We start from the raw sequence: 18,045 nt of genomic DNA, 5'->3' as shown, positions 1-18,045 counted from the left end.
CGCAGGTCACCCTGAAATTAGTCCATCACTGTGACAGCGGTTGCTCAACGTGCTACGCTAAATGCCAATGTGGATAATATTTTGAAGTCTTACCCCCTCATCCTCTTCTCCTCCCCTCCCCTCCCTGCTCTCCTTAATTGTTGGAAAAAGTGAGGTTTCTGTCGGGGGTGGTTGGTTGTTGGTTATGAGGCGGTCGTCTCTCGTCGCTTGCTCGGAGTGAAGGGGAGCAGCTGAGCGATGGGAGGGTGGGTGGGGTGTTTAGTCTGGAGCTCCTCTCCAGGGGACCCTGAGCTGCAGACCAGGAAGTAGTGCTCCTCAGACATGCAGGCTCGTCAGACTCACTGGAGTCTGGCTGAAGGGTTCAAGCTCTCTCTGAGGGAGGGAGGGATGGATGGAGGGGATTGATTGGGACATATAGAGAAAAAGGAGCTTTGTTGTCAAGCTACCACAGTGGCGTTCGTAGTCTTTCCCTGGTCATAGAGAGCTTTTCTGCTTCATAATACACACTGTGTGTTGAAAGTATACTGACTTGAGGCCTGGTTTTGTGTGTGTGTGTGTGTGTGTGTGTGTGTGTGTGTGTGTGTGTGTGTGTGTGTGTGTGTGTGTGTGTGTGTGTGTGTGTGTGTGTGTGTGTGTGTGTGGCAGTGTTGGCTGAGGAGCTGTGACAATCATAACTTTCTGGCAGGCGTCCCTCCTAGATCTCAGTCCCAGGCTGGCCTGACTCCAGGTCTGACTCCATCTCTCTCTCCCGGCTCTGGCCCTGCTCTGCAGGATGTAGGAGTTCCAAGGTCAACTAAACCTGGCTCACTACCCACTATGACCTCTCACCTCTGGCTTCCCAACCTCTCCCCTACATTATTAAACAAGGTTTAAGTCATGTCCAACTCACTCCCTCCCTCTCCTTTCTTCCCTCTAGTAGTAGGAGACAGTAAATCTCAGTCACTGTGGCTCCTGTGCGTCTCCCACTCTCTGTGTGTGGAGAGCAGCAGGCGTGTGCTGAGCTGAGGAGGACCACTCCAGATGAACTGTTTGCTCTTTCTACACAAAATGGCCTAAAATGGCTTTTCCATACGGCCCCAGCTCTCTGATCCCAGCTGACATCAAGTCAATTTGATGGTCCTGGGAGGGCAGGGGGACGGAGGGGTAGAGGTCTTCACAGGGACCTGGAGGGCTGTCCTGGGACAGAGGGAGCCGAGTGATAGAAACCTCACAGTGAAGGCCTCTCAAATAGTGTGTGCTCGCACACACTATGTAGCTTTGATGGTTGAGTTATGGGGCTGGATGAAGGTAAGAAAGGCGCTGTATAGTATGACCTCAGATGAACCCAAGCCTTTGATCTGGTTTTACTACAATTACATAATTTGTCTAAACTTTTTTTCTAGATTTGAGGCGATTTTGAAATGTCCAACATAACAGTAATTAATCATAGAGATGTATGCTATAAGATCATTGTGTGTAACAAATATTTCTGTTTCTCAAAAGCTCAGGTTGTCAGATTCGGGCAGTGGCCTAGTTGTCTAGCAGCTAGCTGGATGAAGTCTACCATTGCAAGGTACTGCCTCTCTGCATGCTCTATCCACACCCTCTCAGAGCAGAGAGCATGAACGACAGCTGTAGCTCACAGATTTGACATTTGCATAGTTCCTGCAGCATCTTTTGGCTATGTGAGAATGTGGGAGAGAGATCTTTAAAGCAGGGTTATTTGACTTGCAAACCCACAGGATGAACTGTGTTTTCCCCAGCATCACTCTCAGCACATGATCAGCTCTCATCTCTGATGTTATAGTATAGCTACTAGTATAGTATAGCTACTCTAGCATTGCCAGACACTGTACTACTCTTGTGGGGAAGCCAGGAAATAGGGGGTAGTGTATGGGCGGTTCTTCTCTCCGTTACAGGGGTAGCTGAGCTAATACAGGGGGATGTGTGAATGTTGTATAGTACAGTATCCACTCCTTATCCTGACCTGCAGTCATAATGTTCTCTGTTGTAGGAAACGGGAGCAGAACGGTATAGCTCTGTATGAACTGGATCTGTTGTCTCTTAATGCGATCTGTGCAAATATTGATTGATTCTTGAGTGTGAGTCATTAGGCCAGTGGATTGGAGGAGGAGACGTCTCTTACAGTAGAAAGCTCTTTAGCTTCATGGGTTTGTCTGAACATAAAAACAGCAGATAGAGATGGGTCGTCATGGCCGCCAGTCTTTCACTGGGTTCTGAAAGAGACGGCAGTTTTAGTTTTTCTTATGAGGGCCCCTTGCCAGCCCCTTCCCCAGGCGGGTGGGTGGTGTTCCCACACAGGCACACAAACAGACCAGCCAAGCCCCAGTGAAGGAGAAACCACCAGGGCAGGCCAGGGATAACCAGGGGTGGGTATTTGCCTGCCTACTCCCCCCTTTGTTTATTTGTAGCGCTGGCTGGAGGCTGTAGCGTCAACTCCCAAAAGAGAGAGCGAGTGGCGATATCTCCTAACTATTTATACATTAACCCAATATGTGCAGAGGTGTGTAAGGCAGGACTGGGACTGTCAGTCAGTCAGGGGTGTAGGCAGGACTGGGACTGTCAGTCAGTCAGGGGTGTAGGCAGGACTGGGACTGTCAGTCAGTCAGGGGTGTAGGCTTTGATGTCAACCGAACTCTCACCCTAGCTATATACACACACACACCATATTGGCACAGTAGAGTCCTGTCCCCCCCCCCCCCCTTCCCCCCAGGGCCCAGGGCTCTGTGATGTGCAGTGGGATTAGCTGGCTCATTTTCCCCTCTTAAGAGCTAGGGAAAGAAAACAAACTCCCATCATATGGGGCTGCGCTGTGGGGACTTGTAGTAGGTACCTCTCCAGTATGATGGATGAATCCACCCCCCCTTTCTGTCTCTTTGTGTTTTTCTTTCTCTCTCCCTCCCTCTTTCACTAATTGAAATGCTCTTGCTTCTCCCTATAGCTCGAGGTGCTGTGTAAACTGATACCAGTGTTTTGGAACCCACCTGGGAAAAGGCTTTTCTTCCACAGTATACCGGTGTTCTATTTACAATATGCTACATATGACAATCAATACTCCCGTGTGTGTGTTTGTGGGTCTGTCTGGCGCTAACAGCCGTTCTGTGAAGAGCATATGCCCTTCCATTGTTTACGGACCCATTTGGTTAACGAGGACACTGCAAATTTCCCCCCGCCTCCAGCCCACAGTATTCTCCCTGCTCTCCAGGGGATAGATAGATGGATACTCAGTACCTGCCAGGCATCTCACTGCCTTGAAATGTGGGTTCCTGTATCAAGTGGCTAGTTTGTGGTGGGTTTCATGCCATTGATGTCCTGTCAGGCAGCCTCTACCGCCCCCATCAGGCCAGACAGGTGAAGTACAGGTCTTTGACACAGTTCTGGATGAGCAGTGGCAGTTGACGCTTTGTGAAGAAACTCAGGATTTAGGCACCAATGTAAGCCTCTGTTCTTTATAATGCCTTCATATCAGATACACAACTACCTGTGTCATTCATACCCCTTTGCTGTGTTTTCATATAAACTGTCCTTACAAGTTGTTATTGCTAGTTGTCAATCACTGCAAAATGAGTGAGTATTTATATAAGGGTTAATGTTAAGTATCTTACAATGATTGTGTTAACACCCTAAAAGTGGTCCCCTCTTAACTAAGTGTTAGTGATACTCCGTATGGCTCTCTGAGAGACACAGACACACCCTCTCTGTCAGTGGGGTTGACCCGCTAGTGATAAGATATATGATCATGGAAAAGGAGTCGATGGCCTAGTAGTGACTGAGTGTGTGTAGACTTGTCACTCAGACTGAGTGTCCTGTGTACAACAGGGGGTTTTGGGCTGTGTCGTATCATCCTAATGGTCGTGGAGGATAGAATCTCACACTACCATGTCCTGGAGGAAACTCCATCCCAGGGAAACGAGACTGGCCTCTGGCCCCCGATGATGAAAGGCTGCTGTTGACAGATATAGTATACCTGTGAGAGCGTTCTATGTTTGGCTCCACTGCAGGGGTTTTGTTCCTGGCCCGGCTGGATGTGTTCCAGGGTTTTTAGCTTGCATACCTTTTAGGAAATTCTGCTGTATTGTTTTTGCAGAGGAAGTGTATTGTTATTACGGTTTTGGGAAAGATACGCAGGTCACTGTACCCTGTAACGCATGTATACATACATACATACATACACACACACACACACACACACACACACACACACACACACACACACACACACACACACACACACACACACACACACACACACACACACACACACACACACACACACACACACAGGCTCGGGTCCTGCACAGCGCTGTTCTTAGGGCAGCAGGGGATGGGGAGGGGTAGTAGAGTTGTGGGTGTGTGTAACTGGAGCTTGCTAAGGAATGCAGGGGGTGTTTTTGGAGAAGCGGGGCGGGGTGAGGAGGGTGATTAGGGGGTGACAGCTGAGTGCTGACCCCTCTATAATGACAAATCATCCGACAGGTGTGTGGCTCTGCACCACCACCCCCTTATTCCCAGGCCAGGATTCCCAAACTGCTGGATCGGAGCGCTAAAGGAAGACTTCCGGACATGAGGCCTGCTGTCCAAGAGGCTCATGACTGTCCTTTCAGAAGTATGAAACAGGCCTCTGTGGAGAGATCCAGCCAGGGCCTCCCAACCACTGACCTTAACTCTCAGCCCTAATATCTTACAGTAGCTCGGCCATCTTCAACCAGGAGGCCATAGAGTCCGATAGGTGAAAATTGATTGATTGGGTTTCGCCATTGTTTTTCGCACCATACACAGAGTAGAATTCTCCAAGTTTTTTCCATAGCTCGCTAGTGACGAGTTAGGATGCTCAGTCTCTGACATGAGTCATGGGAAGTAACGCATCTCTTTGATCCTTTGTACAGCAAAAAAACTACTGCAGTCCCAGGATCAGAGAGTGTGGTCTAGGAGCAGACAGGTGCTGAGCTGCAGCCTGGTCTGGGGTCAGTGACCAGACCTTTGTGAAAGTAAAGTGCAGGAGCAGAGGGAGGGAGACATGCTGTAACAGCAGCTGGCCATCGCTACTAGACGCCATGCTTCAGTGATTCACAGCTTTTCTGATAGGAAAGAGCTTCTATTATGCACTCTCTCACTCAGTGCAGATCATTTATACTGATACCCTATTGTGTACAAAAGCACAACCCACTCAGACCTGCTTAAGGTATACAGAGATGTTTTAATATGGGAATGCAACCTGTCAAACCCCATAGTTTCAATCAGCAATGTGTAAGACTGGTCCACATTTAATGCTTTGTCATGTCTGTATGTGGTTTGTGAGGGCACCACTAAGTGATGGTCATGATCTATAGGCAGGCGTGGCAGCATTATATCTGAGCTCTTCTTTCCATCGTGGCTGGGTTTCCCCACAGCCAACACATGGAGTCTAGACAGGAGCCCTGATCCAGCCAGCCTGCCAGTCCTTCACATAATATAGCTGCTCCAATCTAGGCTGTTTTCACTCTCAGTCCTGCAGCTATTTTACTGAAGAAGTCTAACACCCTTCCTGCCTTCCACACACACAACCTGTCTTGTTCATGTGTGACAATAAAACTTGAAACTGAACACAAAAGAGAAGTTACACTCAGCTGGAATCCACGCGGAATCTTCCGGAACATTTTAGCATGGGCCGCAGGCGTGTAATTTTCCAGGCAAAGGGAGCAGGGAATACTTTTGGGGTCCAGGCGGGAAATCCAATACTATTATTAGCTTTAGCAGGAGAAATTGCCCAGGTATTCACCGTTCCAAACCAGAGAAGAAATGTGCTGTTAGCTCCAGCAGTTTGGAGTCGTTTGGCTCTCAGAAAGGGGTGGATGGCAGCATGAATACTGAGAAACACGGGTTCTAGAATAATATTTTGATTACTCCATCAGTGAGAATATTGTTCATTGTGGTAATTCACTCATCCAAGACATTCATGTTTTTAGATTTAACACTAGGTTCCTTAGTTTGCCGTTGCCATGCCTCATCGGATTTAGTTTATTCAAAAGTGTAGGACAATGTAGTATAACAAAGATAAATGTTGAATAACAAAGAGCTTGGCAGTCTATAGGATCCATGGGGCATGTGTGTCATCATGGGTTTTTGTATGAACTAAAGAACCAACTAAAATCACCCATGCTCACAAATGTCATTCAGTCATCTCTATCGTCTGCATTAGTCTATTCCCGCCCCCCTAAGCGACATAATGGACCATTCCAAAGTGACCCATATTTACCCAATAACAGGAGGCTTTGAAAAGGCCCAGATCGAGTTGCAGTTAATGCTCCAGTGGGGCCCGGAGAGTGAAAGATGTTACCGGCCGAAACGGCTTGGGTTTCAGAGGCCTGTGAACAAAAGGCAGCCAGTCCTCTGGGAGAAAAAGAACGAGGGGTAAGGGAGGGAAGGAGGGGGGAGAGAGGTGTAAGTCTAACTTTGTCAAAGCTGGTTTAGTGCACTGTGTATACTGTTAAGTGTCTCATTCACACATTATGTATAGTAGTCAGTCTATCGTGGTGTGTCCCAAACTTCATTGTATGTTTGCAAATGTTCTACCAAGAGTCCGTGAAATATTTGTCTGTCTATTCATTGTGTGTCTGTAGTCTTCCTCTGTCTGTGTATTCAGTGTCAAGTACAGTCAGTGTTATTTCCACTAAAGAGAAGGGTGATGTGATGGATTGCTGAAGTGTGTGTGTGTGTGCGCATTTGTTGGAAGCGTCTATGCTGGTGTGTGTATAAAGTAGAGCTTTGGGACGAGATGCACTTACAGGAGCAGAGTTAATGGAGCAGTACTGAACTAACGGGTGGTGTTAGGGGGAGCAGAGTTAGTTCAGTACTGCTCCATTAACTCTGCTCCCCCTAACACCACCCGTTAGTTCAGTACTGCTCCATTAAAGGGTGGTGTTAGGGGGAGCAGTTAATGGAGCAGTACTGAACGAACAGGTGGTGTTAGGGGGAGCAGAGTTAATGGAGCAGTACTGAACGAACAGGTGGTGTTAGGGGAGCAGAGTTAATGGAGCAGTACTGAACGAACAGGTGGTGTTAGGGGGAGCAGAGTTAATGGAGCAGTACTGAACTAACAGGTGCTGTTAGGGGGGGAGCAGAGTTAATGGAGCAGTACTGAACTAACGGGTGGTGTTAGGGGGAGCAGAGTTAATTGTTCAGTACTGCTCCAACGGGTGGTGTTAGGGGGAGAAGACAGACTGTTGGTTTAATGGCTGTAGACTAGAGGACTGGCTGGTGATGATACCCAAAGGTGATTTCATTCTGCATCCTCCTGCTCTCTCTCCATCTCTTGCTCCATCTCCCCCCATTATTCTCTCTCCTCTCTTCTCCTCCTTCCTTAGGGGCAGACTGGTATAACGTTACAGGGCTCTCAGCTTTCTTGGAAGGAATGACCACATGTGTAGCTTGGGGATTAGATTAGCAGGAAGAGCAGACTTAGCCGGACTGGAAATAGACCACTTTTTCACTGTTAAAAAGGCCCAGTACAATATAATCAATAGACGGCACTCATCTGCTGTGGGGAGAGGAGCAGGAAGCCATCGGAGAAGGCCTCCCTCAAGTGCGCCGTGAAGGACCGGCTACAGGGAGCTCGTGCTTAATGAAGTTATTATTAATAATCACTGCGATGCCTGTTTTGGACTTGTGTTGTTTCTCTAGTGGGTGAAGTGGTCTTTATGTACAAAACCCGATCTGCCCTCTCTTTGTATGTCTGGAACTTAACCACTGATGACTAGACTTCATTTTCTGTTAATGTAAGTGCATAGCACATTAGTAAATGCCATATTAATGACCATGTATATATTATGCTTAGCAGTTGGTTTTTAGATATTAGTCTATTTTCCATATATTGTATATCATGGAAACTCACGAGGAAAAACAATGTTAAATACACACTGACACGCATGCAAACTGCCAAAAAGAAATGCTCCATAAACACATACTCCAACACACGTATTCCACACACACACACACACACACCCCTCCTCCTCCCCACAGGTGTTGGGTTACTCTGTAAAGCAGACTGAACCGGAGCACAAATCAGAGGGCTGTCTGTGCTCTCGCTTCCTATTTCACTTTGAAGTTTCCCTGGCTCTCAGGGACAGGGGGCACAAAGCCTGACTCGTGTGGGGGCTTTAGCACTTTCTGCTGGGGCTGTGAGTGTGGGAAAGGATGGGGGTGAGTGTGTGCTGTCTTTGTTGCTTTGGACCTCAGTCGCTTGAGGACTATGTTAGCTTAGTAGCCAGAGACTGTAGAACCCACTGAGGGAGGCCAAGAGGAGGAGGGAGGAGTTGTTCCCCTAGTGCCCACTGAGCTAACTGACAGCCCAGGACCTGAGTGTGTGTGTGTGTGTGTGTGTGTGTGTGGAGGAAGGATTAGAGAGGGTGGGGCTACAGGTCACCCCCCCAGTGGAAGAGCACTGGTCACCATGGACTAGGGTCTAAGTCGACAGCTTGGCTGTTTTTCCATCTACAGCTCAGAGTGAAAATAAACAGTGACTTGCCATCTTCTGAAAAGCTGAAATAGGGTCCTTGGTGGGCTAGGGCTACATCTGTACACACTTAAAAATAAAATAAACCCAGAATGCCATATGGAGTGGCTACGGGTAGAGTTTCTATATCCCACTTTGTCCAGGCTAAAAACATTTCTGCCATGTGCCCGCTCCGCTGCCTACGTAGCTGCTGTGCTGAGTGCTCCGCTGCCTACGTAGCTGCTGTGCTGAGTGCTCCGCTGCCTACGTAGCTGCTGTGCTGAGTGCTCCGCTGCCTACGTAGCTGCTGTGCTGAGTGCTCCGCTGCCTACGTAGCTGCTGTGCTGAGTGCTCCGCTGCCTACGTAGCTGCTGTGCTGAGTGCGCCGCTGCCTACGTAGCTGCTGTGCTGAGTGCTCCGCTGCCTACGTAGCTGCTGTGCTGAGTGCTCCGCTGCTGTGCTGAGTGCTCCGCTGCCTCTCACCTCCTTGGTCGCCTTTTGTCTGGTCACTGGTGTAGCCTACAAACTTCATGTTGTACAAACAACTTTTCAAACTATTGCATTCCCTTAGTAGGCTATTAAGTATAAGCGCGATTTCCTACAAACGTCATGTTGTACACAACTGTATGAACTATTGCATTCCACTCCTCAGTAAACATAAGTGTGATTTCATGTTTTTTCTTTTCAGGAGGGTAGTAGGTTACATGCAGCTATTTACATGTTTTACACAAAATACATTGACATGTTCATACTAATTTAAGCTACATCATCATGGTTCAGAAGAGGGTAAGTTAAAAAGTGAAACGTGGGGCAGTGTGGGCAGCAGTTATGTTAGAAAAACCAGTGTGTGTGTAAAATAACACATGCGCCGAACGTGATCCAGGGGGGGGGGGGGGGGGGGGTAGCCGGGGTCATTTTTAAAGGCCTCACCACCTATGCAGACTGTCGATTGATCTTTACATCACATATACAGTATCAGTGATGCTAATATAGGGATGTTGAAGGAGAGGGGATAATAGACTACAGGTGCTTACATTAAGATACTGTAAACTTATATTATTATAAGTTTTAACTGTATTATATTTTTAACTGAGACGTTTCTTCTCTCTTTCTGTTTGCAGGTATCTGAACCACGTGCGCATTGCCCAGCCCCAGGACATAACTCAGGACATGCGTGTCATCCAGGATGCCGTTACTGGACTGACCCCCTCTGGAACTGACACAGAAACTCAGAAATATGAAGCTGTCAATTATCATAGGACTCAAATGACCCCCCCTGTTCTACATTGTGGTGGGAGCTGTGGACTTTGGTCTGAAGTCAGATCAGGATGTATGTGTTGCCATTTTTGTATGATCTTACTTTTTTTATTTGAAAAAAAAAACAGGAAGCCAGTTGTTGGATAAGAAAACTATTGAAACAATGCCTATTTGTGGGACCTGGATAATGGACCAGTATTTCAAATACAGTCAACACATACCTGTTTGTATGTTCTTCTTAGGTCAAGGCATAACCATGATTTAGATCATGTCAGCCTTATTGACACTATTATAAAATAACATGAACAGAGTTCAAAAATAAAATGTACAATTCAAGGTCTCAGAATGAGCTCCTTGGTCAAATATATTCAATTTGTTGTCTCCGCACACTTTTGTCTCTTTGGGGCTGGTTCTTCTATGGCTTCTGAGGAGAGGACAAATGGTATTAGTATTTTCAGTCTACAGTCTTTCAGAGAGTGCATGTGTGTTATACTGTTTAGGGTTGGTGCCAATTCAAATTAAATGTGACATCTTGAATTATATTTGAAATCATTCAAGTTATTGCATTGGAATTTGGACTGTTTGGAATTTCTTATTTGTACATTTCCCAGTTAATGGAATTAATGCACTTAGTATCAAATTGACTGCAGGATTTGTTTTAAATAATTTCAACTTCTATTTCCAATACAGCTAGGCTGTCAGAACAGTGACATAAGCCTGAGGGAATTGGAATTTGTTGGATAATATTGAAGATTGAAATCTCTGAATTCAAATACTGACCTGGAGTCTGAATTGGTGGAATTAACCCCAACCCTGGTACACTGTGAATGAAAGCTCACCTGTCTTTGTGCTCTCTCTGCTGAAGAGAACCTCTTTGGGGATGGTGAAGCTCACACACATCATCTCCTTGTTGGGGGCCACGTTCCGCACTAGATGTACAGAGCACAGCCCCTCTAGGGAGAACCCCAGGCTGGCTGAGGCCCTTTCCACCACGTCTTTCTGGGGGTCATCCTCCTTAGAGAACCCATAGCAGTGCACCTGCGGCAGATTCACATCACAGGAGTGTCCCTGGTCCAGCAGGCCTCTGAAGGCATCCAGGAACTCCAGGGCCAAGGCAGGAAGGTTCATGACCACATGCACACTGACTGTCCCCTTCATCATGACAGGCAGCTGCTGCTTCAGTGGCCCCTGGATGAAGGCCCTGCCATCCAGGTTAAAGGTGGTGACCTTACGCTCCACCTTGTTCAGTTTGCAGTTGTGCTGCAGCCAGCGGTGAGACTCGGGGTTGAGGTCGTTGGCCAGCACAGTGCAGCCACGGCGGGCAGCGGGGATGGCAAAAGGACCCACGCCAGCAAACACATCCAGCACAGTGTCACCGCGTTTCAGAAGAGCCACCACACGCTCATGCTCGGTGCTAAGACGAGGGTTCCAATACACACGGGAGAAATCAAACTCGTATGTCACGCCATTCTCACGCACCTGCAACAATGAGAGGGAGGGTAAGGGAGGAATGTAATGCCCACGCATTAAAATATGTTTAATCAAAAGCACAATCTCATAGGACTTACTTTAGCCACCATATTTTCCTCTCCAGCCATCACCTCCATCTTGAAGTTGCGGTAGGCGGAGTCGATGGTGTTGGTCTTATTGACCACACAGGTCACCCCAGGGTTCTTATCCATTATGACTTGGCCTGGAAATGGATTTGCAAGACTGCATAATGTCAGTAAAACAATGAATCAGCACTATCGTATTCCTCACACACACACACTTAACGTATTTCATCTGTAGCTAATTGACCACTCAGGAAATACAATCCTGGGAGCGTGGTCAGGGATTCAAGAGCATAAAATACAACCTGTCAATAGCATTACTGTTACCCATGCCTGTCTTCTGACAGATTGTTGTGATGCAGAATAGTACATTATGTTTGTGGCACACTCACCTATGAGGTTTCTGTAGGGCAGCTGGTGCTCCCGCAGGTTCATGTGCGCAATGTGACCCACTCGACTAAACCCCGAGGTGACGTCTTGGCCTTCTGGCAGCACAGCGCGCAGAACCTCCTCACTCTTCAGGTTGTCATAGGTCAGCCGCAGCTCGTACCGCTGGAGCTCTTGAGGTACTCCAAATGACTGCAACGCCTCGGCTTCTGCATCGCTGAATGAGCTGGGTGAGGAGACACTGGCAGGGTCCAGCAACAAGAGCCTCTCGTCATCGCTGCCTTCAACCTCAACCACTCTTCGTATGCCCGGGCGCTGGAGTGCTACTTTTTTCAGGCTCTTAACCAATTTATTGAGGACTTCTTTTGGCACACGCAGGGCTGGGACAATAACTGTCTGGGAGAAGACTTCTTTATCCAAACAGGTCATACCTCGGACCTCAGGAGGAGCTGTGTATAGGCTGGGATCCATCCCGTTGTGTTGATGCTGCTCAAGCATCGGCTTCGAAACACTCTCAGAACAAGTTGATGCTCGGTCCGGCTGCAGGACCACTGAACACAGAGTCCGGTATCGATAGCGAGATTTCACGCAGTTTTGAGTTTGTAGTAGTGAGAAGATACTAGGAACAATCCTGCAAAGACAAATCGTAGAGGTCTCCTTAAAATATGACCTAAATATCAACATTAGAAAAATGACAAACTAATAGATATGACAAATGATTGGCAAACAACGAATGCTTACTTTTTGTTAATATTATTGCATGGAAAGATCATTACTTTATTCCATAAAACCATAAACATTAAAACGCATTCCTCACCTCAACATCGCTTCTGCAGAGCACGCGCATGTTTAGACGTCATCATTAGTGGACTTGCTGTGCATTTCTATCCAATCCGAGACGAATAAAACCAGAAGCGTTTTCATGTCATATGACCACCTCAAATCAGCTGTGAGAAGTTGCATATACGGGTCCTCATAGTGGAGTAGATTTAGTTGGTTAAAGGAAACGCTGTATCCACCAGGCACCACGAACTGCACAGATGAGGTAGCTATTGTATTGGTTGTTGTAAGTAACTTACTTACTACTAACCTCTCGCTCGAGTTCAAATCACCCGGAGACTGAGTATTAATGTAGAAGGCACCACGGTTCACACTGATCATGGCAACGAGACCACCCCTCTCCTGGGAAATGTAAGTGAGCATTCAGCCTCTAGCCAGGAATTAAGAGGCATCAGTTTAATAATTGTGTGCTCACTTATTGGCATCCAGGATTTCGTTAACGTTTCTTTCTGCAACAGGCGTAGGATCCCTTGTATGTTCCACGGTTACATCTAGCCCACTACAATTGATTTCTAGTAGCTCTGCAGTCTATAAACTGGGTGGTTCTAGCCCAGAATGCTGATTGGCTGACAGCCGTGGTATATCAAACCGTATACCACGGCTATGACAAAACATTTATTTTTACTGCTCTAATTATGTTGGTAACTAGTTTATAATAACAATAAGGCACCTCAGGGTATGTGGCCAATATACCACGGCTAAGGGCTGTATCCAGGCACTCTGCGCAGCGTCATGACTAAGAACATCACTTAGCCGTGGTATATTGGCCATATAACACACCCCCTCAAGCCTGGTTGCCTAATTATAAACGGGTGGGTCTAATCCTGGTTGCTGATTGGTTAAAACCGCATTACAGCTGGTGTCTATTCTACGTGTGACCACCAGCTAAAGCTATGACATTGAAATGCCTATTTACTATCTCTCATTACTTTTAGACTATAAATTGGTTTTCAATAGTGGAGATTTGTATAAAACTTGTGGTCTGCCTGACATTTGCAACATTGTTTAAATATTGAAATTCGATCTCTAGCTGTAAAGTAAAATAGTCAGAAAGGAGGACTGGCAGGTAGTGGACATGAATCACATGCTCAATCTGTGCAATTCTATTTCACATGACAACTTTAGTTCCACTGGCATTGTCTCTCTCAGCACTTTGGAAATCATGCACATTCTAATCTCATGCTGTTTGTCATTGCAAGTCCACATTTTACAGTGGTTTGGCCCCAGGGAGTTACAGTGCACAACTCACTAGAATTCTTTTTTTTTTTTTTTTTTCTCGAGTAAACAGATGGTGACTGTTAAGCTACGTATTTCTTGCTGTTTTCAATGTGGGGCCATTCCACTTTAACGGAATTAGGCTGAAACTTTCAACGTTTTAACAAACCATAACTCTATGCACTAGGACTACTTTGAACAATTTACACAGAAAATCTTACAAAAACACTTAATGGAAGAACTGTACAGATGCTAAATTTGGTAACAGAATTACAGTAAAAATCCCTCTGTATTAAGTTTCAAAGATGTCTGAAGAAAGAATGGGGTGTCAGCAATGAACTGCCTAAACATCAGACTGTTACCAAGGTTACCCCATGGATATTCAGTTTAAAAGAAGTCTGCCTAAAGAGTCTCTATAAGCCAGCATTTTGAGGAAAATGATATTTACTTACTTTACCAGTTTTCTGTGCTGTTGGTCTTTTTGATGGTAGGAGATGGGGTATCCCCAGGAAAGTGTTGTTTACCCAACATTATGTGGCGCCAATGGGTTCTGTAGCTTGTATTTTCAATCTCCTGACATGTTGCACTTGATGTAAACAATAAACAAACGTAGTTGACCGAAGCACGTTTCCTCACAATCAGCTGGAAGTGTTTGTGAAATTTGCCAACTGATTGTGTGGGACGATGTTCGGTTAGGCTCATCTATATAGTGTTTATCACGTGTGAATTGCGTCGGTATTGAAAACCAGAAATACAAATCGATATACAGACTAGCGTACTGACGGTTAAATTGATAACACTTCCCAGTGGTTATTTTGTCTCATACATAGGGACAAATTCGGAGGTCAGTAAATTGAAATTACTTTTGTTTAACATTCTGACTTGTAATGGGTCTGTTCGGGAATGCTAAGCATATATGTTAGAGACGAACGTGTAAGTATTTAATAATCGGATTCTAAAAGAGGCTAAGACATGACTCCTTGAGTTTGAAAACATTTATTTACGTTATTAAACTACAGTAAGTGAAGTGGATTTACACCCGGTAACAGAATTAGAGTAACATAATTATCTCTTGGGTCCCTGTTCTTTACTATACATAAATGCATAATTATGGATATGAATATCATTCTCTTCATGGTGATGTGTCCTAAATAGGTACACAAAGGTATAAATATGCAATATTGCATTTATGGGTATCATTCAACACACTGGTTATTAGTTTGAGGTCCGCCACCAAACTAGACAAAATTTGGTTGGTCCGGATCGGACCAAATCTGAACCAATCATAGATGTCTGTTTCACAAGTTTGGACATCACAGTACAGCATATTAGAGTTCAGCACAGTACATTATATTATACTGTACTCTGGTGTGCTCTACTGTACTGAACTCTACTTTCTTTACTGTACTGTGGTGCCCAAACATGTGAAACATAGACGTCCATGATTGGTTCAGATTTGGTCCATTCAACAATCATAGACGTCTATATTTGGGCCAAATCAAGGCCGGTTTGAACCAGCCAAAAAACGATGTCAGTGGACGTAGAAATCTAGGCCAGGGTAGACTGACCAAATTTCAAATACTTTTCGACGTCCAATGTCGGTGGGTGCGGATGCTGGTTACAGTAAATGGGAAGAGAGAGGGGGCTCATGGGTAGGAGTCAGTAAGACCTGGGAGAGGTAACATTAACTAGAGAGAGAGGGGGCTCATGGGTAGGAGTTAGTAAGACCTGGGAGAGGTAACATTAACTAGAGAGAGAGAGGGGGCTCATGGGTAGGAGTCAGTAAGACCTGGGAGAGGTAACATTAACTAGAGAGAGAGAGGGGGCTCATGGGTAGGAGTCAGTAAGACCTGGGAGAGGTAACATTAACTAGAGAGAGAGGGGGCTCATGGGTAGGAGTCAGTAAGACCTGGGAGAGGTAACATTAACTAGAGAGAGAGGGGGCTCATGGGTAGGAGTCAGTAAGACCTGGGAGAGGTAACATTAACTAGAGAGAGAGGGGGCTCATGGGTAGGAGTCAGTAAGACCTGGGAGAGGTAACATTAACTAGAGAGAGAGGGGGCTCATGGGTAGGAGTCAGTAAGACCTGGGAGAGGTAACATTAACTAGAGAGTGAGGGGGCTCATGGGTAGGAGTCAGTAAGACCTGGGAGAGGTAACATTAACTGACGAGAGAGGGAGGGTTGTCCATACTGTTTTCATACTCGCTTTGACCACGACAGAAAGAGAAAGAAACCCGTTATGAGCTGAACATGACAGTATGCCAGTGGAAGGGAGAACCGTAGCAGGTGATCAAACTGTGGTTTGTGACTACTATGATTCCCCATTGTAACAAATTTAATTACAGTAATTCCGTTACTGATTTTTCAGTTATTCTGTTACCAAGTTGGTAACAGAATTACAAGTTTTAATCACTTAATTCATAAACAAAAATGGATATCAGAAAAACACTAATACATTTGTAGGTCTACCTTTACTTGTTACTTCTATAAACTTTCCTTATTCTCCCTCCTCATGCAGTAGAGAAATTAGAAAATGTCTTTAAAAAAAATTCCTTGTGCATTGAAATTCCTTTACCAGAACCCAACATATCTTTAACTTCTAAGACTTTTTGTGGTAGCTGTTTTCTAAGACTCCTTTTCAATCTGTTTGACAAGAAATCAAAGCCATTACTTACGCCTAATTTTTAAGATGAAAAATGTATCTATGCCTTAGTTTCACAAAATGTAAAGGCTCTTAGCTCTCATTTGCCACCCAATTTTATATGTTCCTATGAACTTCCCATGTTGCTGCTCATGGGACCTTTTTACATGGAAATGATAAACATTATTTATTTATCACACATCCCACTGTAAAGTGATGCTAAAGTGAACCCTAGAGTTATTGACGAGACAAATAATGACCCCTAATATGAGGTCAAGAATTGCAACACAAGTCTTTAAAATGACTGACGGTTACTCGTTATGATGACTGATTACAGCTCAACAAACAGGCCTACAAGGGAAGTGGAGCACCTCAGACATTTCAGTGCAGCACAGAGGGAGCCTCTCCTCTAGCTAGTTCACATATCCCCTCTTGTAGTTAAGGCTAAGGGAACTCTGTCATAAAGATCTGTTGTGAAGGCCTATGTCAAAATGCCGATCACTCTTAGAGAGCACTACAGATCCACTACTGCATACTCTGATAACCCCAAACTTCCCCTGCATTATTAGTCTGCTATATATTTATCCCTCCTGATGTAATAATAGCGCACTTCCTATCCACCACTGCTGGAACCATGACTATATCAGATCCAATAACTCATAGGTTAATCCAGACTCTCATACTCTGGTTTGCTTTGACATTGACACCAGGGTTGTGGCTGGATCTCCAGGATATCCCCTATTAGAGGCCAAACCGAACCAGGCATCATCGTCAATACACCCAGCTCTGGCAGCTGTCCTGCAGGCTAGGGCTCAAATCCACTCTCCTCATGTCCTATTCCATTCACTGATCCCACACTACATTCCACTGCAGTGTTCTCATCACAGTAGCACACTGGGTCTCAGAAAGCTTTCCTCTAAATTGATTCACTTCCTGGATTGTTAGAATTTGACATTGTTCTTTCATGTAATAGTACGTTATTTTATAGTGAGCTGATTGATTTGACTATCTGTATGTTTACCCCCCCCCCCCCCCACTTCCCCCCCCCCCTTCTCTTCTGTTTCTCTCTCTTGCTCTATTATCTCTCCAGAGGAGGCAAGGGACAAAGGGGCCTCCTTCATCTGTCTTCAATCTGATGAAGGTCATCATGGGCAGTGCCATCCTGGACCTGGCCTACGCAATGGCCAACACCGGTATAGTGGGCTTTGGGTGAGTAGAACAGTTGGAAGCATATTTTAAAATTAAAATATAGAGCTGCCCCCTAACTCCTTCGTTTTGTGCTCACTACTCAGCTCTTTCTCTAGAAGCGCCACGCCTCCACCTATCTCCTTTAGTAGCGAATTGATAACTGTAGATTGTTCTAGGTGTAGTAATTTGAGCTCCAGGGACCGAGTGGACAGGAGTCAGTATTTTACATCAGTGTGTCACTTTGATGTGAATGTGGTGAATATTGACTCCTGTCCAATCGGTCTCTGCAGTTGCTGCTAGTGTCCAGTCTGGCAGTTTACTCTATACACCTCCTACTGATGCTGTGTGATCTAACAGGTGAGTTGGCATTCAGATCTCCACTCAAACATCAGTTGAATTTCATTAGGCTGCCACTGTGTAATGTCCATTTAGCTCTTTAAAAAAAAAATGGTTTTATTTAATATTTTGTATTTTTTAATTTGTATTTCTTATT

The 18,045-nt window shown here is 45.5% G+C and overlaps 1 protein-coding gene and 1 pseudogene across 1 annotated transcript; one reads left to right on the top strand and one right to left on the bottom strand.

Moving 5' to 3' along the window:
* Window positions 1-9,874, top strand: part of LOC139374482 (CDK-activating kinase assembly factor MAT1-like) — a 60,517-nt pseudogene extending 50,643 nt beyond the window's left edge.
* LOC139375170 (tRNA (guanine(37)-N(1))-methyltransferase-like) lies at window positions 9,814-12,534 on the bottom strand. The gene is made up of 5 exons (XM_071116719.1): window positions 12,485-12,534; window positions 11,673-12,298; window positions 11,296-11,420; window positions 10,567-11,206; window positions 9,814-10,151 (listed from the first exon to the last, which is right to left on the bottom strand). The coding sequence occupies exons 1-5, from the start codon at window positions 12,490-12,492 to the stop codon at window positions 10,096-10,098; spliced, it is 1,455 nt and encodes a 484-aa protein (XP_070972820.1). The 5' UTR covers window positions 12,493-12,534; the 3' UTR covers window positions 9,814-10,095.
* Window positions 12,535-18,045: the final 5,511 nt, after the last annotated feature.

Source organism: Oncorhynchus clarkii, chromosome 19 (assembly GCF_045791955.1).
Source record: "Oncorhynchus clarkii lewisi isolate Uvic-CL-2024 chromosome 19, UVic_Ocla_1.0, whole genome shotgun sequence".
Classification (NCBI taxonomy): domain Eukaryota; kingdom Metazoa; phylum Chordata; class Actinopteri; order Salmoniformes; family Salmonidae; genus Oncorhynchus; species Oncorhynchus clarkii.
The sequence above is the reverse complement of the archived record's forward strand: the minus strand, read 5'-3'. Positions and strand labels throughout refer to the sequence as shown.